Source organism: Lolium perenne, chromosome 7, assembly GCF_019359855.2.
Source record: "Lolium perenne isolate Kyuss_39 chromosome 7, Kyuss_2.0, whole genome shotgun sequence".
Classification (NCBI taxonomy): Eukaryota; Viridiplantae; Streptophyta; class Magnoliopsida; order Poales; family Poaceae; genus Lolium; species Lolium perenne.
Genome location: NC_067250.2, coordinates 9,585,009 through 9,609,969, shown reverse-complemented (window position 1 = coordinate 9,609,969; position 24,961 = coordinate 9,585,009). Strand labels below are relative to the sequence as shown.

Below are 24,961 nucleotides of genomic sequence, written 5' to 3'. Positions count from 1 at the left end.
AATCATCTTCAAGATTCGAAACATCAAGAACATGATCTTCAACGTATAAATAAGGAACTAGAGCATATGAGGTTTAGAAAAAACATTCAAGTATATATTTAACATTCTTAAAATAATATCCATTGTGCACAATAGTATATTGTTATCTTTTTCGTAAAGAAACTTTTTTACATCACCACCGCCTCCCATTAACAAACATGCAACACTTCTAGTCGGCATACTTAGAATTAGAAAGTCCAAATGTGAATACGAAATAGAAGTGTGGCGGTAACATATGAAGATATATACATATATAGATATACCAGAAATTTATGAGAAAAAGTAAATGTGGCACATGAAGTTGGCCTTCATATAACATCATATTCCCTTAATATGAGAATCCGCATACCTACAAAATTGGGAACCTTAACTTTAAAAAATGATTTTCATGGATAAATCGATGTTGAAAACACTCATCTCCATCAAAATACATGACTTATCTTTCGTACGTAGTAGTAGAACAAAAGATTTGAACATCATTTCAAAATTGAGATTTTACTAAATTTAACCTACACATATTGACTATGGTTTTTCAAAAGTATGGTCGTTAAACTTTGTGCGCCAAGTAAAAATTTTCAGAAATACTGATGCACCAATAAACTATATTTTCATTTTTCTTTCCGGCTGTCTCGGATGCAATAGATTAAATATTTTTTCTTCGTTAGGTAGATCACTACTTGTTTCATGGCGTATTGGCTACAGCAGTTTACTTCCGTCCCCAGGTCGCGAGGTCGAGTCCTGCTGCTCGCGAAATATTTTGTTTTGCCGCTCACTGACAGGTAGGACCCGTATGTAAGGAGGCGGCAGCAAGGTCAGATTTGCTAAATTAAAATATTAGGGAGTTTTCTGCAAAAACTACGATGCCACGTGTCAGTTTCTGGTTGATTGAGGACCAAATATTCACATGTTTTGCAAGTTGTAGGATCTTACAGTAGGTTTTGCAAGTTATAGGACTAAACCTTCACATGGTGGACAAGTTGTAGGACTACATGTGTAATTAGCTCTTTTGTTTAGGATGTTGTTTCAGAGTATCGAACCTACGTGGAAGTGCTGAAGCAGCTGCAAATATATGCCACCATAGCTCATGCCCTCAGGTTTATGCTGATGCTTTGCAGCTTTCGCCGCCACTGCCATAACTAGCATGCATTGTAGATAAAGCCTAGTAAAGCAAAGAAAAGGAAGATGACAGAGAGAGAGACAAATGACAGTAATTAAACTGATCTACACAGGTAAAATCGTACTCCTATATGCACACCGCAACCAAACAAATATGAACATTCCAAAAGCACCCCTCTCTCTCTCACCCCCAAGTATTGCATCTCAAACATATCATCAATGAAATCCCAATGCGATCCACTGAAGGCTCTTTCTTTTGCATGCCAAAGGCGGTGCGCCTTTGCAACCGCGGTGCCGTAACAGACAGCCACGGGAAGCTAGCGAGCGAATGGCAATGGCAGGAAGCTGCACGCAGGCCACAAGCTTGCTGGCTATGCTAAAACCGAGCACCGCTCACATGCATGCGCTCAAGCCATGCCTCGGGGCACATGGGACAATGGCTGCGTGCCTACTTCTGGACAAGTCAAAGGACCACTGTGGAGATGCATGAGATTTGCAGGCTTGCAACCCAACAGTTCATACTATTGGAAGCGGAGTGTTAATGGAACAATGGATCGCATCCATAATAAGTATCGGTCTTTTAGTACTGATTTAGTACAAAATGTATACTATATCTCCGACACTTATTTTGGATCGTTGAAAGTAATACTGATCTCCGTTGCCCTGCAATCCATCGCCTATACGTTCTTGCCTTGAGATTTCGTTTTCAGAACTGCGTCTTCTTTTCCCCCTTCCAAGAACCCAACCTTCATATGCATGGAGGCTCACACCATCTGCAATTTTACTGCCCATTAATCTTTGAAACAGCGAAACTGAAGATATACATGTGCGCGGCAGCGGTAGGGGACCAAAACGGCAGGAGCAAAAATGTCCATCTGCTCTCTGGGTAGATCTGATGGCGGTTAATTCCCGTGGAAGGTTTCAGGTTTTTAACTCCCTGCGAAACTCTGACCTCTGAACAGTTTAATTCCCCACTGCTTCACTGCGTCGAACGATTGGGACCAAATCGGTTGAAACCAACGCATTGATCACATCTCGGTTTAACTTTCACCGTGATCCGATCCATCAGTCGAGGTGTGTAATTTTTTTCCCAGATCGATTGCTGTGCACGTTCTGAAACTAGCGCTGCAAGTTTGGCGCACAATGAGTACAATGTGTCCTGCACCGGTTGCCGTGCGGACGCGCGCAGGCTCCTTATCTGTGCAAGATCACATGTTCCATCAATCACAGAGCTCATGCAATTTTTGTTTCCTTTCTTTCTTACTGTAGACTGTAGACTCATCTACTATCGAATGGGGATGGAACGGATGAAGGTAATGGAGCTGCAGCGCAGTCCACAATGGATAGTGCAGGTGCAAGGTCTGAGGGCAGTGTTTTGTTTTTTCATCATCTCCTCACACAGCCTTGTGGTATGTATTGTTTATGGTATGCATATGTGTATATATGTAGACCATGCACTGGATGGATGGATGGATTGATTGTACCCATCATAGTATCCGTGATGGGTAGATTGCTTCCCTTTACTCCGCCTATCCAACCCTAATGAGCAAGACATGATGGCACAGACATATAGGAAGTATGCATCCAAAAGGTGAATTTCTATCTTGAGCGCTAGCGAGTGAGTGTGGCATTTTGTAGCTCGAGCTACATGTAGCCTGTTTTTTTCAAAAATTTAAAAATGGAATTTCATTGTTCCAAAAAAATATGAAAAAATTTGTTGAGATAGATAATGTTGTACTCTACCATTGAGAAAAAAAGCAATACAAAAGAGTGAGTATTTTAGGCTGCGCAAAATTCCAAAATCCATGGATCTGAATAAGTACAGATTTTGAAACCTCTAAAATTTGTCAGAATTTATCATTTTTCTGTAGCCTCGAATATAATGCATTGTATCTGAGATTTTGCACAGTAGTAGAGTACATCATTGTCTACACCAAGTATTTTTTTTTTCAGATTTTTTTGAAACTTTAAAATGTTAAATTCAAATTTTGTTAAAAAAAAGAGAGCCATGTAGCTCGGGCTACATTTGGACTAGCGAGTGGCCTATATAGAGTGGGTTTTGTGTGAGGTTTTGTAGAGGGGAGAGATAGTTTTTTAAATCATGAGGAATGTGTTGACTGCCAAAACCCACCGGCGGGCAGCGGCCTGTCAACACAGTGTAGAGCCGGGAAGAGCCTAGAGCTGCGGCTGGCTGAGACCCCTCCGAGCGACGGCCCGCAATGCTCTTCTGGTCACACGCGGCGATGCGAAGTGCAAGGGCGTGCCACCTGACCTATACCTGGTCAGGAAGGTGATGGGGATGCCTCGCTTAGTTCCTGCATGGCATACACGTAAACATTAAATAAGAGCCTCGATCGGCTCTCAGGTTATCCTGTGAATCGGCTCAAAGAGCCGATCCACCCATGATTCGCACGGGGTGCACGAATACTTGGTGATCCTGCTTGATCAAGATAAAGCTAATGAGATCTACGACGATTTAGGGTTTTCACCGCATAATCGGATCATCCTACTCCCGGTTGGGCCTCGCGGCCACGCACGGTGCTCATAAGCCGATCCTAAACAAGGCCAAAAAACCAACATGGCGTTGATCCTCGGAACATCTTGTTTAGGACTTGCGAACGCCACCCTACGTGCCGCTGGATCCTCCCCCCCCTTTGTAAGGCCTAACTATTACAGATATTAAACTAATCCTTGCAGAGCAAGGAGCAATCGTAACGGATCAGATCTACTAAATAATGAACAAGCAGGGTGCCGCCCCCACACCTGAGATAGGTGTGAGGGCGGCTAGACATGCAAGGGTTGCACTACGTAAGTATGTTATACGGAGAACTATGCTAACCCTAACACATCTATGATAACTACGTTGCCCGCCATCAAAGACGCTTCAGTACGGGCAACGCATGAACAACGTGGAGCTTGTGCTGCCTAGATCGCAAGATGCGATCTAGGCAGCATGTCGCTTACCTGATTGAAACCCTCGAGACGAAGGAGTTGGCGATGCGCCGAGATTGGTTTGTTTTGGGGTGAACGTTGTGTTGTTGTTTATTCCATAAACCCTAGATACATATTTATAGTCCAGGGGACTTTCTAACGTGGGAATATCCCACCGTGCACGATACAAACTCTAATCTTGATCTGAGATACAATCTACTATAATTAAAGATACACGGGCAACCTAGCCCAAATTCTCCGTGCAAGGCCGCTTCAGAAATCTTCCACGTGTAGTCTTCCAAGCCCATCTCTCTTACGGCCCACCTCTGGATTTGTCCAAAATCTGGTGATAACACATGCCCCCCTGGTTTTGGAAATAATTTTCCAAAATCATTATACTTTCCTTCGTCGGGTCATGTCGTGGCAGAGCAGAGCTGTTGCAGTATCCATTATCATTATGCCCCGTCTTCTCAGCTTCTCTGCAAAATTCGATAGCTCTGGCGTCATCTCCTTGGAAACTGTAATGACAATAAATTTCCACCAGGCTCCTCATTATTTAACTGTGCCGATCGATTAGCTTTCTTCATCCCCTTCCTCTGTTCCAGCCATCGGCAGCCAAAAAACCCTCTTCTCCCTCTGCTATGTCTTCCTCTTCCTCCTCCTTCTCAAACCTCTTCCCCCCATTCTCGCCGAAGAAGAACGAGGACAAGCCTCATTCCGAGGTGAACCCCCTCTCCTCCGATAATGAGAAGAAAGAAGGAGAAGTAGCGAAGGCCAAGACCTTCCCTCCGCCAAGCTCCCGCGAAGAAGCGCTCCCGCATGTGGGCGGACAGCGAGGATGAAGATGACGACGAAGAAGAAGAAGAGGAGGAGGAAGATGAATCTTCCTCTTCCGCCGGGTACCCGCCAACCAAGCGCTTCCGCTCCTGGGCGGACAGCGAGGACGATGATGATGACGAGGAGGAAGAGGCTCCGGCCACGGGCTGGGGCAGCAGCGACGAGGAGCTCCCTGGGAGCAGCGCCGACGACATCGACGGTGGTGACGACGAGGACAGCGACGACTAGTAGAATAGGACTAGTAGTAGCAGTGCGCTAGGCACTAAATCCCTCTTTTGAGAGCCATCGGCTCTTTCTTGTAAAGCCGCTCCTCTGAATTAATGAAATTGTTCTTCTGATTCATCCTTCAATTGCCCCAATTTCATTCCTTCCGCCTATCATGTCAAGACCGATAGCAATGTATCGATTTTTTTTTTCTCTTTTGGACGCCCATGAAGCCGGACTCTCATGTCGATTAGCCCGTAGGCCAAGAACTTCTCAATTTCAGGCTGCGATTTGGTATCTGACCATAATTTTTCGCAATTCCTTAGCCGATGACTACCCATCGGCTATTTTGAGAATCTAGTCCCTCTCCTTCTCTTGCAGCGACAGGACGGTCCAAACAAAAAACCGACGGCCTCCAATCCTGATTCAGAGGAGATCACAATGTAGGGCCAGTCGATGCGCCTCCAATCGATTTTCCAAAAACAGAGCAGCCACCAGGCCAGCTGCCCCCCGAGTCTGAGTCGAAGCGAGAACAGTAATGGATCAGCCGAATGTGCCGCCTATGCAGAGTTAGCCGATTTCAACAAAATCGGCTTCCCAAAGCAGAGAACCTTCGGGGTGAGCTGCCCCCCGAGTTTCTTCAGTCTACTTCGCGTCTTGCAGGTCAAATCGGCTCCTCCCCTGCACTGACCGTCGATATCGATGTGAACTTTGAGCATATAAACAGCCGGTCTAGCTTCGCTTCTTAGTTCTGAAGTCGATGCCCCTGCATCGGCTGAATTTTTTTTTTTATTTGGCCGATCTTTCTCAATCGGCCCCCAATGTTCCACTGCACGCATGTCTGCACGTGTTACCTGCACATGTTCATCTGACTATATGCCCCCCGAGCCGAATCTGCCAAATGACTACAGATATCGGCTTTCATGGTTAGTCGGAGCACGCACTTGTACGTCGGCTTCGCAAAGATTCATGCTGACTTTCATCTCGCCGACGTGGCCGCTGCCCAAGAGATCGTTGCGACCACAAACGAGAATATGTGCGAGAAGATAATTCTAGCCGATTGCTGGAATCGGCCTCCACATTGCTTGTTCGATGAAGGTTTTGTAATGTTCCTCCATAAATTTTTTGGGGCCGATCACAAGGATCAGCCTCACCCGGTTTGCTCATTGTTTTAATCTTGCTACTCGGTTAGGCTGGATAAAACCAACCCAACCTCTGACTTGATGCGCCTGCTGTCATCCACCTTGAGTGCATCGTATAATCGTGGAGCACTAAGCTCTGTCGGCAAGACAAGCACCATGTTTGTGCCAGCCGATGTTTCATCATCGGCTTTCTTTTGCTTGGGACGCCACTCCATTCTCCGTGGACGACCCTCCTCATCCAGGGCTCGCTGAATCTTTGCAGCCAGATCAGGCCGTGCTTTCCTTAGCGTATGCGGTATAACCTTTCGGCGTCCTCCAGGCCGCGCAACCGCTGAACCCTGCGTTTTTGTGAACGGCTGAGTCCGTCAGGGCACCACCTTGGACGGTGGTACCTGTCTTCTTCTTCTTCTAGTCCCTCGTCTTCGGAATCCTCAAGATCTGCCCAACGAGGTGACTCAAAGACGTTTGCTCGTGGCGGGAGAGGCCCTAAGCGCTTGAACACAGACACGTTGGCCGCCTCCTTCTTCTTCTTGTTGCATTCAGGCAATTGCCGATTGTGGGCAATCGGCTCATTCTGAATCCCAGCGATGTACGAAGAAAGGGCAGTCCCGATGTCTGGAGTTGTCATCTTGCTCCCTTGATGTGTCCGTGGCACGGCGCTCGTGCTCCTCCTCATCGCGATCCCGCCGACGATGTCTTCTCGGCTTCTCTAGCCGACGATCTCCTTCATCATCATAGTTGGACCGTCGGCGTTGGTCATACCGACTCACATATTTGTTGAGGAGGCGATCGAGAGAGGTCGTTGATATCTTATATTCTTCACTTCTCCCTCCGTGACGTAGCGCTTGCCATCATGATGGAGCCGATCGCGTGGAGCGGCCTCCTCTCGTGTCCTTGCTATGAGAGCATTTGCCCTCATCTCCATCTTTGCCGAGTGGTTCCCAAGTCCTACCATGTTGATGCTTGAACGTGGGACCTGGCGGCAACCCTCGTGGTAGATGACTTCTACCATGTTAACGGCGGGGAAGGGCTGGGTGTCTACCTTCATGGCGATCTGGTTGAAAATTAAACGCCCCTTCTCTATCGCCGCTTGGATGTGCCGACGCCACACCACTGCGGTCGTTGGTGGCATGGGAAAGCGAGTTGTGGAATTTGCAAGACGGCTTTCCGTTTAGCTCTTGCGCCGTGGGGAACTTGAGACCTTCAGGAATCGTCAAGCTGTTTCTCCTTGAGCAGGAGGTCGAAGATTTGTTCGGTCTTGGTCACGTCAAAATCAAATCCCCTGGGCGGCCCCGGTGGCTTTACCCATTTGCGGGACACGGGGTTCCTCCCCGAGTCCACTCAGCCCTTGCTACTTCTTGGTCTCCCGCAGCACTTCACCTTCCTCTCGTATCGACCATGACTATCGCACGCTTGAACTTGTCTTGGTACAGGTCCGGTGGCGTTGTTCATATGCCGATAGTTTACGAACCATGTGCGCCGGCGAGGATAATCTGCTTGGGAGGCCATGTCCTTGAGCTGTGTTGCAAGGCCAGCTACGCCAACTCGATCGCTTCCTTTTCGGTTATACGAACCGAATAACATCGGTTCCTAAGATTCTGAAGCGCCGGATGTACTCTGTCACCGTTTCTCCGCGCTTCGACGTAGTTGTGCTAGATCGGCAATGCTAGACTCGGAAGCTTCGAATGGTATTGCGTATGGAATTGTTCTTCCAATTGCTTCCAAGGCCGGATGGAGTTTGGCCGGCAAAGAGGTATACCATCCAAAAGCCGATCCCGTGAGGGACTCGTGAAAAGAGCCTCACGCGTAGCTGATCCGACACCGAAGCCGGTCCTAGTTGCGCCAAATATCGGCCGATGTGCTCGATGGAGCTGGAGCCATCCGATCCACCGAATTTGGAGAAGTCGGGAGCCGATATTTAGGTGGCAGCGGGATCATCTCGTACTCGTCGGGGTACGGCTTGGAATAGCCGATTGCCCTTCTTTTCGGCACCATGCCGAATCGGTCTCTCGGTATGGTGCGATCGATCCGCTGTGCTGGCTGCGGGAGATGCACTCGAAGATTCGCCGGGGTGGCGTACTTAGCCAGCCATGTTTGCTTTTCCACTACGAGCCAAGCTGCAGGAGCTGGGCTCGGGAGTTTCGTCGGGGTGGCGTACTTAGTTAGCCACGTACGCTTCTCAAGCTCTGTTGCGACGTTCCTCCCGTTTGCGCCGGAGTCCCCGACGTTGTGGCCTGGTTTGAGAGTGGCCAGTTGCCACAATGCGGCACGTACGTGCACGCGTATCCTTGAGGGATCTCCTTAGGCGCCTCGGCCAAGAACTGGTAGTCACTAGGGTCACCACCGATCTTGTAGACGACGAATGCCGGTGTAGCCGACACTTCGGTGGTGCCGCCAACGCATATGGCAGCGGTGGACGGGGCGGAGTGGCAACTCTCCTTGATGCGTCCCGAGAGCTGGTCTGACGGCGAGTACCGGTGGCTCATGATCTCCTGGATCACGCGCGCAGCGAGACGCTCCAACACGTTGACCAAGTTTTCGAGTGGCGGTGTAGCGAGTGAGCCACCAAGTAGTTGATCTCCTGCCGTAGGCCCTGGTGCGTTCCTCCGACGGGGCAGAGTGATCTATCCCATCGAGTGCACCTTGTGGTGAGAATCCTTCCATCCGATGCCATGGGCACGGGTTCTACGAAAAGAGCCGATGAGGTCGGCTTCGAGGGTGACCTTGATCTCGTCGTATTTCTTCTTGAGCTCGGCAGTAACTCCTCGTAGGTGGCGGCGTGCCGTCCGCCGCCATCTCGGATGTAGATGGCGATGTGGTTGATGTAGACGATTGTCCCACCGGGCGTGCCGTAATGTGTTGACTGCCAAAACCCACCGGCGGGCGGCGGCTGTCAACACGGTGTAGAGCCGGAAGAGCCTAGAGCTGCGGGTGGCCGAGACCCCTCCGAGCGACGGCCCACAATGCTCTTACGGTCACACGCGGCGATGCGAAGTGCAAGGGCGTGCCACCTGACCTATACCTGGTCGGGAAGGTGATGGGGATGCCTCGCTTAGTTCTGCATGGCATACACGTAAACATTAAATAAGAGCCTCGATCGGCTCTCAGGTTATCCTGTGAATCGGCTCAAAGAGCCGATCCACCCATGATTCGCACGGGGTGCACGAATACTTGGTGATCCTGCTTGATCAAGATAAAGCTAATGAGATCTACGACGATTTAGGGTTTTCACCGCATAATCGGATCATCCTACTCCCGGTTGGGCCTCGCGGCCACGCACGGTGCTCGTAAGCCGATCCTAAACAAGGCCAAAAAACCAACATGGCGTTGATCCTCGGAACATCTTGTTTAGGACTTGCGAACGCCACCCTACGTGCCGCTGGATCCTCCCCCCCTTTGTAAGGCCTAACTATTGCAGATATTAAACTAATCCTTGCAGAGCAAGGAGCAATCGTAACGGATCAGATCTACTAAATAATGAACAAGCAGGGTGCCGCCCCCACACCTGAGATAGGTGTGAGGGCGGCTAGACATGCAAGGGTTGCACTACGTAAGTATGTTATACGGAGAACTATGCTAACCCTAACACATCTATGATAACTACGTTGCCCGCCATCAAAGACGCTTCAGTACGGGCAACGCATGAACAACGTGGAGCTTGTGCTGCCTAGATCGCAAGATGCGATCTAGGCAGCATGTCGCTTACCTGATTGAAACCCTCGAGACGAAGGAGTTGGCGATGCGCCGAGATTGGTTTGTTTTGGGGTGAACGTTGTGTTGTTGTTTATTCCATAAACCCTAGATACATATTTATAGTCCAGGGGACTTTCTAACGTGGGAATATCCCACCGTGCACGATACAAACTCTAATCTTGATCTGAGATACAATCTACTATAATTAAAGATACACGGGCAACCTAGCCCAAATTCTCCGTGCAAGGCCGCTTCAGAAATCTTCCACGTGTAGTCTTCCAAGCCCATCTCTCTTACGGCCCACCTCTGGATTTGTCCAAAATCTGGTGATAACAAAATGTAGTAGAATAGAAGTTCTTGGGTTTGAGGAAAATCTTAATCTATGAGCAAATTATGTTCATCCTTGAGGGTTTATTCAAAATATACTAGAGTAGTATAATGTTTTTACATGGAACAGTTCAATTTCCCCTGAAAAAATGCATAAATTGCTATGTACTCCAGAACTAGCTAGCCCAAAGGAAGAAGCCATCATTCTGGCTTTTTTTTTTTGCTTCAACTATTTTTTTATATAACAAAAGTAGCACTATACTCCATGAATGTAGAGCAGAGGATGGACGTGGGAGACAGACGGTGGATCATAGACCTTCATTTTAGAGAAAAAAACAAACAAACACGTGGCACAAGCTAACCTTGCAACTTGTGAGGATCTTACCCATCCACACAGTACCATTATCCATAACTAAGAAGCATCTCCAAAACAACAAAGAGAATGAATGAGCCACACCGTGGACCACACGGCCATCTCCCCCTACCATGCACCACCCTGCCCATCTCCATCGATCTAGCTAGCCCTGCAACACGATGCACACCTACTCCATGTCTAGCCTAAGAAAAGAAGGCTGCAGCATATGGAAAGTCACAACCAATGTATGCAGCGTAGCAATTATTACCTTTGATTTTGATTTGTTCAGAAAAAGACTATTCTTCGCCAAATTTAACCCTTTTGCAAAAATAATGTCTCATTCATTTTGTTCAGAAAAAGACTATTCTTTGCCAAATTTAATCCCTTTGCGAAACTATTTCGGAGTTCTGCTCCTAAGTTCGTTTCCAACAACGATAGAGCCAACTCTGTGCAGGTTGGCGTCAAGGTTTTCTATCGCCGAAGCTAGGTTGGCACCGAAACACTTATTAAATCGTGTGTCTTTTCATTTCTTTGATGTCGACCTACACAATTTTGGCTACATTCTTGTTGGCGCTAAACTTGGTGGTTAGATTCAAAAATAGTTTCATCGGGGTTAGATGAGGTATTAGTTTTGCCAAAGGGTCTGATTTGTCCAAAAAAAAAAGAAGCTGCAACATATTGAAATAGAAGGTCACATGCCGAGGAAAGGCGACTAGGGCGGGGTCGGGGCTAGAGGGGAGCCGGCCCATGCGGTCAAATCCGGTGCCACTCTGTTGACCGTGCATCGAGAGCTCGACAAGAAACAACGCCTCGCCAACGGTTGCATGTTGGTTTAGGTTTCTCTTCGCCATCTAATCCACGTCGGTGGGCATTGGCGGTGTTGCGGCGACTTGGCGACAACGGCGGGAATGTGCCCAAAAAAATTACATCACGACGGCGATGCAGCCGCACCGATTTTGGCACATAGTTACTTTAAAACAGTTATTTTTTGGTACAAACCCTATTTTACATCATGTTTAGAGATGCTCTTATTTCACAAACAAAAAAAGGAACACGTGGCACAAGTTAGCCCAGCAACTTGGGATGATCTTATTCATACCATTATACATAGCTAAGAATCATCTCTACAACAACAACAAAGAGAATGAATGAGCCACACCGTGGACCACACGCATCTCCCCCTCCCATGCACCACCCTGCCCATCTCCATCGATCTAGCTAACCCTGCACACAACGCACACCTACTCCATATGTCTAGCCAGAGAAAAGAAGGCTGCTACCCGCAAAAAAAAAAAAAAAGAGAAAAGAAAGCTGCAACAATCGAAAGTCACCACCAATGTGTGCAGGTGCAGCATAGCGATTTCTCGTTACCATATTTCAGATGTTGAGCGGTGGGTTTGCAAAAGGGGAGGCCAAAAGGGAAACAAGGGAGAAGATTGAATAGAGCTAGTGGACGGCTACTGGCGCCCCATTACAGGATCCAGTGGACATATTATTGCTGGCACGGCACAGGCCATGTGAGTGCAGGCAGAGGTAGCAATGCATCCAAATGATGATGGCTCCCCGGCCAGAATTGGGGAGAGATAAGAAGGGGTTTGGTACTTTTGGGAAGCAGAAGGAGATATTAAGTCCAAACTAACTGAGGCAAGTGTGTTTGTGTGAAAAAAGAAACAACTACCCTCATCATCTCTGAGAGCATCTCCAACAGGCGCTCTATCCCGCGCTGTATCCAAAAAAGCGGCTGGTTTAGCCCGGGGGCGTAAAATTATGCTCCAACAGGCGCTCTATCCCGCGCTGTAAAATACAGCTTGGGGCAAAAGCGCTATGTCGTGCACTATATCTACCGCGCCGGAAAGAGCGCGCTGTATCCGTCGCGCGCAGAAACAGGTACAGATTTTTACAGCTCCAAGGTTTAGAGCTTCTGCTGGAGGTGAATATGCCCTCACGCACAAAACATGGATAGAGCGCGCTGTAAAGCGCTTTTACAGCGCCAAGATTTAGCGCGCCTGTTGGAGATGCTCTGAGCTGTCAACTGTTACTCCAAGAGTCATAGGCATTACATAAGCATTGTATATTTTCTTTATGGTAAAAATGTTGCAAAAAAAAGAGTGAAATCTATTGCAGTTTATTTGTTTTTGCAATATAATTACCACGCTACTACTATAGGCGATTTACACAAAAATAACTCAAAACTGAAAGAAAAGCACAGACTGACCCTCCGGCGAAACTATTTCACGGATCTAACCCTTTTGTGTGGCGGCCCTCTCATGGGCGCCACACATGCCCATGTGGTGCCCCTGGCGCTGGCGCCACACACCCATCCGATGTGGCCCGTCGACGCTGAGCTGGTGACCCCGATCCGACGTGGCAGCACGTGTGGCGCCTTTCCCGCCGGCGCCACACTTTGAAAGTGTGGCGCCCCTGGCAAGGGCGCCACACATCCACTTAAGTTTCGGCCGCGCGCGCGCCCCCAGCCCGACCCTTCTTCTTTCTTTCTTTCTCTTCTCTTCTTCTCTCCCCTGTGGCGCCCGGTTCTCTCTCTCCTCCCTCTCCCCCCCACCAAATCCACCACCAAATCGTCAGATCTGTCCGTGGAGATCGTTCCCCATCCATTTGTCAAGGTAATCTCCTTCGAATCTTCTCCATTCAACCAAATCCATCTCCACCCTCAAATCAACCAAATCCACATCTAGGGTTTCACATATAGATTGGAGCAAATACACAAAATCAATGGATGAAAAGAGGGGAAACGGAGGAGATTACCTCAAGCAACGACTTGGGAACGATCTCCATGGACAGATCTGACGATTTGGTGGTTGATTTGGTGGGGGGAGAGAGGGGGAGAGAGAAAACCGGGCGCCTTTGGAGGAGAGAAGAAGAACAGAGGGAGGAGAAAGAACTGGGTCGGCAGCGCGCGCGCTTGAAAAGTGGATGTGTGGCGCCCTTGCCGGGGCGCCACACTTTCAAAGTGTGGCGCCGGCGGGAAAGGCGCCACACGTGCGCCACGTCAGATCGGGGTCACCCGGCTCGGCGTCGGCCAGACCCACGTCGGATGGGTGTGTGGCGCCAGGGCCAGGGGCGCCACATGGGCATGTGTGGCGCCCATGGGAGGGGCGCCACACAAAAGGGTTAGATCCGTGAAATAGTTTCGCCGGAGGGTCAGTCTGTGCTTTTCTTTCAGTTTTGGGTTATTTTTGTGCAAATCGCCCTACTATACAACACACTGGCCACAATTAATTGGCCCATATGATGATACATCCTATGACAATGCCCTGTCCCTACTCCTACTCTACTGGTAGTAGCCCGCTATGGGCTAGTGATCTCATTTTAGGTTCATGTGATGTGAGGGGGCACACACTCCCTCGCGTAGTGGCATTGACATGTCCTCTGAATGGGGCAGACGAAAACTTTCTTTCAAATTTCACTTCAATTGGTACAAGGAAAGGATTGTGAGGGGAAACGAGTGATGGGATGTGAGTCCGATTGGCGGCAGTCCATCCCGTCCGTCCATCCATCCTCGGGCGCCTCCAAATACTGTATGAGGCATTTGCATCGGTGTAATTTCTTGATCCGCCATGGAATAACACGTTTCGTCTCATCTTGGCATGAGATGGCCTTGTCTGTGCACTACTAGCTACCTGGCACAAGTAGTAGGATTTGAAGTTTCTTCTACTAGCTTGGTGGAAAAAAGTGGCTGCCATGGGGGCCATGGGCGGGCAATCGAAGGTAAAGCTGGTGCTACCATTTTAGGGGGATGGCACATGATAGATCAACACTGGATGGAGTGGATCCTGGAAAGTCACGGTTCAAAAGCTCCCCTATCCTGTCACCTACCTACCTGTGTGGGTGTGGCTGTGTGTATGTTTGTCCATGGAGTTGAGGATAGACAAGATATTATTATTGCATTTTGGATTGGCGTTTGAGTGGAGAGCGTTTGGAGATTATACAAGGGAACTGCTGGCGTCCTCTGGGGGATCTGATTTCCCAGCCCCCGGATTGCCAGCTGTCGGATCGGCTATATTGGACGGTCAGATCTAGTTCTACTGAATGTAGCAAAAAAATACCTCCCGGCAGCAAAAACATAACCCGCTTTTGCTACATTGTAGCAAAAAACGGTTCAGTTACGAAATCAAATAAAAAGGCTGAGCTCGCCGGAGACCTCGCCGGAGATCTCGCCGGAGAGCTCGTAGCAATTTTTTTAAATTAAAGTAGCAAAACAACAAATCAATTATAGCAAAAAAAATAGCATCACATCGTGATAATATGTTTGCTACGTTGTCTCCGGCGATGTCTCTGACGATTTTCATCTTTGCTACATTATCACCTTTTTTTGCTACGTGGTCTCCGGGGAGGTCTCTAGCGAGTCCAGCCCTTTTATTTTTATTTTTCTGAACGAACCGTTTTTTGCTTCAGTCATTTGCTGTCGGGGGTGATTTTTTGCTGCCGAAGGTGTTTTTTTGCTACATGCAAATCTAACCATCAAAATGGTTGATCCGGCGGCTGGGAACCCGGGGGCTGGGAGAGCCTTATCCCCCGGGGGCAACGAATCATTTTCCATTATACAACTACCGCTTAGGATTTGTTCGGTTAATCCCCACACCAAGTGGATTGAAGTGTATTGGCAGGATTTTTTTTACTTGCAGGTGATTTAATACCCTTCAATCCACTTAAACCCTCACCTAGCCGAATAAGACCTTTGTTAGCGTGCATGTTTTCTGAGGCATTATTAGGGTGTCTCTACGTATTCTGTAGCAAAGATCACTATTATACCCAGCTTACACAAACACGATGGCAGGTAATCGATGTGCCATGTGTGTATGCCATGAGTGTGAGTGCAGTACAATTTGCAGGTCTAACTGTTGCTGAACCTGCACCACCGTTTCATCAGGCTAGTGAGCGAGGGCCGAAGAACGTTCTGATCCATATCGCCGGGCCCGCCCAGCAGCTGGCCCAGGCGCGCGCTCGCGCACATGAAATGGGCCCACCAAAGACTAGGATCCATATCACCGGGCCCGCCCAGCAGCTGGCCCAGGTGTGATGAGCACGTAGGTACAGTACGATATACTGTAGGAGAGAGCAACTGCTCACCTAAACTAGGATCCTAATTAAGGCATGGCTGCAGCTAATCAATCCTCTGCGATCTGACCTGTTGTGTGTGCACATGATCAAGCACCAAAACGAACAGCTAGCTGCCGGCAAGCACAGGACTCCCGACCCAGAAGGCCCCAAAGGCCATCGGCTAGCCTTTTCGTTTTTGAGTAAGAGAAGCCGTTTTTGTTCGTACACGCAACGTGTCCTCTGCTCGGTTCTACGTTATCATGTATGTATGCTAATGATTTCCTCAAGAAAGAAAAAGATAAGGTGATGCCCAATTGCTCATACGATCGGGACGTGCGACGGTGGACCACCGGCGGGCGCTGCCTCCGATCGAGATCCAGCAGCTCTGTCGCCGGCACATGCGCCCCGTGCCGCCGTCGGTTGGTGTAAACGTCAAGCCTGGTACGACGACGGCGACGGCCGGTACCATGGATTCCTCCGAAATCATTACCCCGTCGCCATCCCTGCTCCAATCATTTAATCCAACATGTTGCTTCGATCATGTTCTCTCTGCCTGCCTCCGTTTTCCATTTGCATCGCCACTAAAAGTGCGTTACTAACAAACATGTGCGTTGTTGCGGACGACTGTGAGAATCGGCCGTCTAGACGTTCAGCTCTGCCTGCATGCCGTGGATGATTGTCTGCATAGCCCAGAAATCGAAACCAAAATCGGAGTACCAGAGATGAAGTGATTGAAATATACACCATGAGATCATCTATAATTTCGCTTGAGCCGAGCAACTCGGAACCGGAGAGTTTCTTTGTACATATCATCTTTTTTGCATTGTTAAAGATTTTGGGTGCCTGGATGGCCGTGTTTCTGTGACCAACCACTTTGCAGGCCATTAATTACGGCGACGAAATCATATACACGCCAAACTGAATCCGTCTGACGAACAAGGGGGCAGGCGTTATCGCTGTCAGCTTGAACCGAACTCGTCGTTCCATTTCTCCAGCTCGTCCCATTTGCTCTTCTGCAGGCTCGGCCGTATCACCGTCATCGCGCTCCTGAAGTCTTCATATCTCAACGGTCGTAGCTACAGCAAGGGAAACAGAAAGATCAACGCTTCTTCCACTTGAGAATACCACAGGCTATTCCAATGCTTTTACAAGTTATGAGCAGCAAAGTTGACGGTTCAGTATCCAATGCTAAGAAACTGCAGAGCAAGCACCTGATTTGCTTTTATTGTAAGGATATTATGTGGACCAAGCTCTCTGATCGGCATCATTGCAGCTTCCTCGCACAAGGCTCTCAGGTCACTCCCAGAATATCCTAGGGACATATATTGAGTTCATTATCAAGGACCACCAGGACCATCTTTTAAAAAAATGGGCATATAGCAGAAAATAAAATGTACCTTCAGTCTCCACAGCAAGCCTCTCCAAATCATGATCTGTGAGGAAATATTTTCAGATTCAAATGTTGTGGGCAGTGCTAGAATGGTGCTACATGCTACAACATGCAAAAATGGAACCTCCAGGTTCCTGCCATATTTTCGAGATCACTATCTAGCTATGCAACTCTATGTACATCAGACCGAAAATAACAGAAGAAGATAAGGTTCATTTTTATCAAGTGTACATAGCTCCCAACACATTTTTTACGACGTGTGTTTAAATCTGGGAATGGTTTTCATTTTACCAGGTCTAATGGTTTGGTTTCCCGTGTGGGCTTATTTGGTTTGGGTTCTAACGGGCTATGAGAACAGTTTGGCTCAGTTTGTTTCCTTTAAAATCCAGTTTGGGTGTGGTCTGGTCTGGGTCCAATGGTTTGAGTTCCGAACAGGTCTAAACTCTTGTTCATAAGTGGTTTGTGGGATTGGTCCTAGACCTCCAACTACCCGCGTCCATCCCCTACTCGACCTCGACCTACTCCATGCCCTCCCTCGATCTGCCGCCTGTCTCTGTTGGTGGCCACGAAGGCGGATGAGGGTTCTTCTACGGCCGCCGCAGCGCTAGCGACTACGGGGAGATCTTCGGTCTGTTCGACCTCGGGGACTTCATGACGCCGTAGGAGGAGCTGTTCGGCTGGCGGAGAGAGGGACGTGCCAGCGCCGGTGGCTGCGCAGGAAGAGGAGATTGCCTCATCAAGGTTCGTGCCCTTCATGCCCTACTGCTCATCCAGGTTCGTGCCCTTCATGCCCTACTGCTTCTTGGTCTGCCGCTGGTGAATACTATGTCCTCGTCATTGTAGGTACTCCTAATGTTTGTGAATAATGGACATTGGTTGAACCAGAATCTGTAAGAATATTGGACATTGGTTGAATCCAGAAACTTTTATCTACACTTCACAATCCCCTTTCTGATTTTTTCTTCCAAAATAAAGCAGTGAAACTTTCTTGTCAATACATATGGAAAGCTCCTAGCTGCATATCTGTCTAGTTCACTGCTATATTCGAATGGGTTAGTTTCAGTGAAAACATACGTGTTGTATCTATTAGATGAGCTAATGCTATGATCCTTGCAGCACCAAACAATGCATCTGTACTAGTTCCATTTCAAAAATGTTGTGTTGACTTGATGGTTGGAAATCTTTCAGGCAACCAAACCTGAATATGCTCATGAGAGCAGCATTTCACATATATTTTCTGTAGACTTGTCTGTAGACTGAAATAATGGGTAACATGCATCTGTACAGAAGTTTTAATACTACAGTCTACAGGAAACTGGTATTGTTCTGCATCACAGGGGATACAGATGATCTGCTAGTATTTCAGCTCCAGATAGTATAGAGAAGCTTATGTCTCTAATTGCAGTGACAATATGAAACATATTCTTTTCATTGCTACTCCTGCTAAGACTTGCTACAGGTTCTCCAACTGGTGCATTATTGCTCAGTGTTCATGTATTATGTGTAGACACATAATTTTATGATATGACAGGGTACATATAACTCTAGTTTTGACAGAAGACAAGCTCATATGTAGATTCCTTGAGTAAACACCACCTGATTTTACGAGAGAACCTGAACTTTCTTTTGTTGCTAACTCACGCCATATCCTTTGAGTTCAGATTTCATTCTTCAAATGCAGCAGCGGAAGTGGGTACTTGTCAGTACTCATACTAGTATGTGTGTACGGTTTAGAGTCATAGGTTGACGATTGAAATGCAGATTCTTTGACGATTTGGTGGTTTGGTAATCATCAGTTAGTAATCTTCTTGTTTCTGAGATGAACATAGTAACCTGATTCTGGGAGGGGCGTTTCTGGTCCCGAGCACAAATGAACTCGTTTTGTGGGCCGTCCAATTAGTATTGAGATGTGTGTCGCTAGGACTGGTAATGTCAGACACAACATCTAAAAAATTAGTGCTACAGTTAGATGGCGTGAGGACGGTTGAGCTGTTCAGGTTGGTTTTATTCTGTTCCGGTGGTACAGAATCTACGGATAGTGCTATTTATTAACACTAGTCCACTTACGACAAACATCATCTTAGTTTTACCCCAAAATAACCTTAATTGCAATTACATACAAGCACAAATTCTAATCAAGAAATCGCATTCTGTTCCCATGGAGGTGAATGGAAGTACAGGAACATATTCGCAAATGATTAAGAAAAAATATAAAAACATTAGAGAAGCATCACAGATAACAGTTCATCAAATTGACTGGAACAATGACCACCGTTGCACCTAGAAGTGCCTGGCCGGCTCAACGACAACAACGGGTTCATGTTGGGGCTTGTAGTGGACAGACCTGGTCATGGGGGCAAGCAGCGGACGACGATCTGAACAGCAAGCCCCGCACTAGCTTGTGATTCAACGGATCTAGCATGCCTCGAGCACGCCCTAGACCACGGCCGGAATTTCCACTCGAAGTCGGCGCTAAGCTGGCTCGCCGCTTGATTGCTACTCCACAAATCCAGAGAATCGATCCGAGACCGCACGACCCAGTAGGAACCCTACCGGCTACAAATTCAGGCAGTCGATCAGGGCTGATGAGCAGTTGACCATGTCCTGTTCGATTGAGTTGCCGAAGCAGCCGGCCGACAACGGCCGAGCGGCGGCGGTAGGAACGAGAAAGAAGATAGATCGGGTTGGATATGTGAGGCTGGGATAATGGTGGAGGCGGTAGCGATAGAAATTAACTCGTGTCCGACTAGCACGGTCATTTCCGTTTGCCCCGTGAGGAGGAAACGGCATCTCCCCTTGTTATTTTTCTGCGAGCGTGGGCCATGCCACTGTACCAAACCACATAACAATTTAAAATACAACAAAAAGTTCAAGAATGCGAGGGGATGTGGCTGAATGCCATTGGTCCTTATTCCGGGAGCATCTACACCCCAGATCAGATTGGCATTTCCGCCTGATTCTGCCCTTCTTTCATTGTGCAGTAGTTTCTCTACTGGCATTTATCTTTTTGTATACGTGGCCTACCGACTAATCAGCACAGACCACACCGTCTAATTATCTCATTTGTAAACAGCCCAAACCAAACCAACCCGGTTGGAAACATGGCCAACGGGCCGGGTTGATTAAACTGCACAAACCGTCTTAAACCGCAAATGCTCAGGGTTACCAGGTGGGTCTTTTGTTTTTTGTTTTATGAAGCTATATGTATGCACCCTCGGATGCATGCAAACCTGTCAGTTTATATGTTGCTTATGAAGCTCTATGGATGGTTGAGCTATAGTGTACATGGTTACTGGCTTACTGCTTATATGTTGTCCAGTAGGAGTGATTTGTCCCCTTGCTTAGATGTATGCTCAGTAGAAAATGGTTCTCGATGGTTCTCAACCCACTTCAGCAAAGGATTTAAACCCATGGGTTTATACTAGGTTTAGTTCGGTTTGGCTGGAAAACAGTCAGTTTGGTTTTGGTTGGGGTGAAAGTGATATTGAATAGGTTTAGTTGGGTTGGGCTGACGCAAATATTTGTGCGGGTCTTGTTAAAGTGTGGTTAAGGTTTCAAACCATTCTCAGTTTACGTGCGTTGCATGAACATTCACATTTTGGGACGAAAATGGGGTACTTGCAGAAAAAAAAAGGTACCGGGAGTGGTAGTGCAACAACTGAACAAAGCATGTGTCCCATGGTAAAAACATAACAAGGAAAGTAATCACTTACTGGATAATTTGAATGCTTGTCCTTTGAGCTGATTTTTTAAAAGTAACCTCCGTACATTTGGATCAGGTAGTGGCACATATATTCTTTTTACCTGTTTATTGGTTGAATAGAATAAGATTCACAAACAAAAGGAACAAAATTAAGTCAAAATAGTGGTACTCGAGATTAAGTCAAAGGTAATATATACATGCAGTTCTCCTGCATAGTTCAGAAAAAAAAAACAAGGCACTATTTTAAAGTTTTAACTAGTGAAAACCGACATGTTTTTTTCTGTCCAGTTCCCAGCCTTTGGTCACCACAGCACCACAAGGGAAAAACATGTCGGGAACTGGTACCAGCCCCCAAGCAGCACATACATAGTTGTATGCCCGTTTTTTGAAACACGGGGCGGAAGAAATATGAAAGACATCATAAAAGAACAGCAATATCCAGAATATATATGTATGATCAATCTTACCAGTCTTCGAAGAACAGCATCATCCAACTCTTGTGGTTTATTCGTAGCTCCTAACAATTGGATTATTATTAACAGATGATACACATAATAAAACACAAAACTTAGTAAAAGAAAAATATTGCAGGTAAAAAATGTGTGCAATGGTTTTTCCAGATATATCCATGACAAAATCTATAATGAGGGCAATTTATGTATCACTCAAGATCTGCAAATTGCTTCAGAAATGTCTGATCTAAAACTCGTAGCACACACAATCCTAAGTCCTAACTAATGCTGCTGAAGTAATGAAGGAACTAAGCATTGGGTTCGAGGGTCATTTACTTGCAGCACTCAAACAGAATCTTTCCAAAGGGTTATACACAATTGACCGGACAAAAATACTGGATGCTGAATACCAAAACAGCAGCAGCAGGGAAAAGATAAACTGCATTGCATGTCCACAAACTATTGTACTGGCAAGCAAATGTATACAGTATGTAGTTCAAAACTACTAAACTATTTTTACTAAGTAGTAGTAACAGTTACACACATGATGTTGTATCGTAAGGATTTTCACTGATAACAAGCATACTGCAAAAGCTAACATGGATTTAGCAATAAGAAAACGAAGATATGCTAACCTATAACAATTACTAAATCATCTGGGTTTGATGTCACCCCATCAAACTGGATAAGGAATTCAGATTTCAGTCGCCTGCTTGCATCATTCTCGCTAGCTAACCTTGTTGACATGACGCTATCAATCTGGATAGTAAAATGCAGTAACCGAAAACAACAAAGCACGTCAGATTCCACTTTCACAACTAAACTAAAAAGAAACATTATACATTTAACAAAACTAGCTAAAGAGTGCAACTTAAGATCCTACACCAACTGAGCTTGAAAGACTGCAGATGCCACATATGTGCTCATCTGAACTTCAGAAAGATTTGAGTGAACACACCAACACTGCATAAGCCTATGTAGAGTAAAATGTTCAATCCATTCTTCTATTTCATTCGAAGTTTAGGGGAAAACATGTTTTTACACTTGTACAAATCTAACCTTTGCACGGTTCAAGCAGATCAAACACTTCAAGAAGTAAACTATTCAGAAAATATGACAACCAATTTCAATATTCCAGTGAACTAGTGATAGCATGGTCGAAATAATATTGCAGAGTGTCATTAATGATACAAGACAAAGATTAAATAGATTTTATTGCATAGTTTCAGGGATCTATTAAAATAAAGTGTGTAAACAGGACCTCATCCATGAAGATAACAGATGGTTGCCTATCGACGGCAACCATGAAAAGTGTCCGAACAAGCTTTTCAGCCTCCCCGACCTGTTTTCGCCAATGAAAATAGGGTTGTTTCAGACCAGGAAATATATAATATCAAATATCTGACAGAGTAACATGTATAGAGATAACCACATACCCACTTTGACGTCAATGAAGAAGCTGATACATTGAAAAATGTAGCTTCAGATTCTGATGCAACAGCTTTGGCAAGCATTGTTTTCCCATTTCCAGGAGGACCAAAGAGAAGCAGCCCTACAGAATAATTATGAATTTTACATAAGATGGCTATTATTAGAAAATACCTAGAGAAGGAAAACCTTCAGTACAAACAAGTTTACCTTTGGCAGGCCTCCGAAGACCAGTGAAAAGATCTCTTCGCTTAGTAGGTAAGATAACCATTTCCATGAGTGCTTGCTTTGCCTTGTCAAGACCAGCTACAGATCAAACCAGAAAATAAAGACACCATGTCAAATACCAGGCTTGAGCCAGAGCACACAAACAAAGTCAATGGTTGCATACCAACATCATCCCATTTAACAGAAGGACTTCTATCCACAATTGTCGTATTTATCATTTCAACAAGCTTGTCATCATCCTTTCCACCAGCTCTTTGCATTGGCTTTGAACCAACATTGCTATTCTTCTGATGAGAAGATGCCTGTCCACCTCTGTTAAAGGTAGGGGTTGACTGCAAAGCTGGCCTACGGGAGCTAGTTGATGCCGGTTTCTCAGGCCTATTTAGATGATTGTTTGTACCAACCTGCATAAATAGTGGACGGGGTATTTGCTGAAAACTACCACTTGCAGAAAAACACATAGCTATGTAACCTACGCATCTAGCTAGCTTTCATTTTCTTAAAGCAACTTATCTTGCTCAATACATGCTGTTAATGCAGCGAACTACTGAAGCTTTAACAAGTAGAGACTAGCAACCCTAATATTATGTTGATGTTATCATTAAAGTCTTACACTTGATTATTGAAAATGATAAGAACTCACAAGAACAGCATATCAATAGTGATATAATTTGGATTGATAAACAAGCACTGCAGCAGTACCGGTACCAGATCAGCAGATAAGTAAAATACTGTTGACCAGCAAGGAAGAAAATAACTGGCCACAATCACCCTACCTATAACACATGCCTGCTTTAACTGATTTTACTAAGAACTAAGAATGGAGTATTCATGTTTGAGTCAAGCCACAAGCCCACAACATGAAAACCAAGTAGACAACTATCAGGACATGTACAACCTCATCACCTAGAAACTTATACCTTCTTGGGAACTGGTGCAGATGCTCCTGCAATAGGAGACAAAATTAAACAAAGTTAACACCCAATGAATTACAATCCGCAACTGAAGCAGTAGGAAAATGCACGGACGACCAATCAAAACAAACAAACTATTGAAAGTAAAAAACTGTTAACAGAGAGCATGAGTTCACTTAAGGATTCACACAGGTATTAACACCTAAATTCAGACAGTCTAGTGATTAACAAAACAAACTAGACTCGGAAGTGCACATCGATAACCATGTTCACGAGCTTGCGCATAACAATCAAAGTATTGAAATGCTAACAAGAAAGCACAATTCACTGTTGGAACCATACAGGTACTAACACCTAAATTTCCAGAATCAAGTGATTTCAAAAAACTAAAGGTACGGAATGCAGATATTTTGGTGGTTTCGAATGTTTCCAGAGTCGGTGACCAAGTTTACCAGGAAAACTGATGAGAAAGGAAAAAAAGAGGAGTGGAGAGCCTCACCACTCCTCTGGCCGAGCACCCTGAGCCGCTCCTCCACCTGCGTCTGCCACTTGGCGATCTTCTCCTGGTACATCCTCACCTGCCCCCTCTCGCTGCAAACCCACACGAATCAGAAACCGCAGACGGCGGATCCTAGTCTATTCCCCAGCACCGGGGTGAAGGAACCAGAAGGGACCTGGAGGAGGAGACGGCGTCGGGGACGCGGGCGGCCTTGGCCTCGAGCATGACGCGGAGGGCGTTGCGGTAGTGCGCGTCGGCGTCTTCGGGGAGGCCCCACTCCTCGGCGCGCACGGCCTTGTCGATCTCCTCCTTGGCCAGCTCGAAGTAGCCCCTGAGCTTCACGGCCACGCGCTCCCCGACCACGGCCGCCGGCCCCGCCGCGTCGGCCATGGGCGGGGCGTCGGGAGGAGGGAACAGCAGAGACGATAGGGAGTCCGCGAGCGCGCGGAGGAAGCTCATGCGCCGGCGAGGGGAAGCATCGGAGATTCGCCGTGGAGGGGGAGGTTTGCGTGTCCGGGGCGTTGGGGTTGCTGGGGGAGAGAGACGGGAGAGTCAATTCCCCGCAGCACGCATCTCAAGTGGGCTGGGTTTGACGGGCCAACGCTGCTGTTCTTGGGCCTCCTATTTTGGCGTAGTTACCTTCAA

At 46.8% G+C, this 24,961-nt stretch overlaps 1 protein-coding gene across 1 annotated transcript; it reads right to left on the bottom strand.

Annotated features, from left to right (window-relative positions):
• Positions 1 to 16,430: 16,430 nt before the first annotated feature.
• Positions 16,431 to 24,878, bottom strand: LOC127311482 (uncharacterized). The gene is made up of 13 exons (XM_051341912.1): positions 24,492 to 24,878; positions 24,317 to 24,408; positions 23,824 to 23,849; positions 23,067 to 23,307; positions 22,886 to 22,981; positions 22,684 to 22,799; positions 22,509 to 22,589; positions 21,883 to 22,006; positions 21,263 to 21,312; positions 20,806 to 20,896; positions 17,100 to 17,135; positions 16,914 to 17,014; positions 16,431 to 16,778 (listed from the first exon to the last, which is right to left on the bottom strand). Exons 1-13 carry the CDS (start codon positions 24,773 to 24,775, stop codon positions 16,662 to 16,664), a joined length of 1,455 nt encoding a protein of 484 aa, XP_051197872.1. The 5' UTR covers positions 24,776 to 24,878; the 3' UTR covers positions 16,431 to 16,661.
• Between the last annotated feature and the right edge of the window lie 83 nt (positions 24,879 to 24,961).

Bases quoted from the DNA above. Each gene is read 5' to 3' on its own strand.
- LOC127311482 (XM_051341912.1), bottom strand. From the start codon at position 24,775: ATGAGCTTCCTCCGCGCGCTCGCGGACTCCCTATCGTCTCTGCTGTTC. The intron at 23,850-24,316 runs GTGAGGCTCTCC...CTCCTATTGCAG, and splicing joins GGTGCTCGGCCAGAGGAGTG to GAGCATCTGCACCAGTTCCC. The intron at 22,007-22,508 runs GTCCTGTTTACA...TTTACTATCCAG, and splicing joins CTGTTATCTTCATGGATGAG to ATTGATAGCGTCATGTCAAC.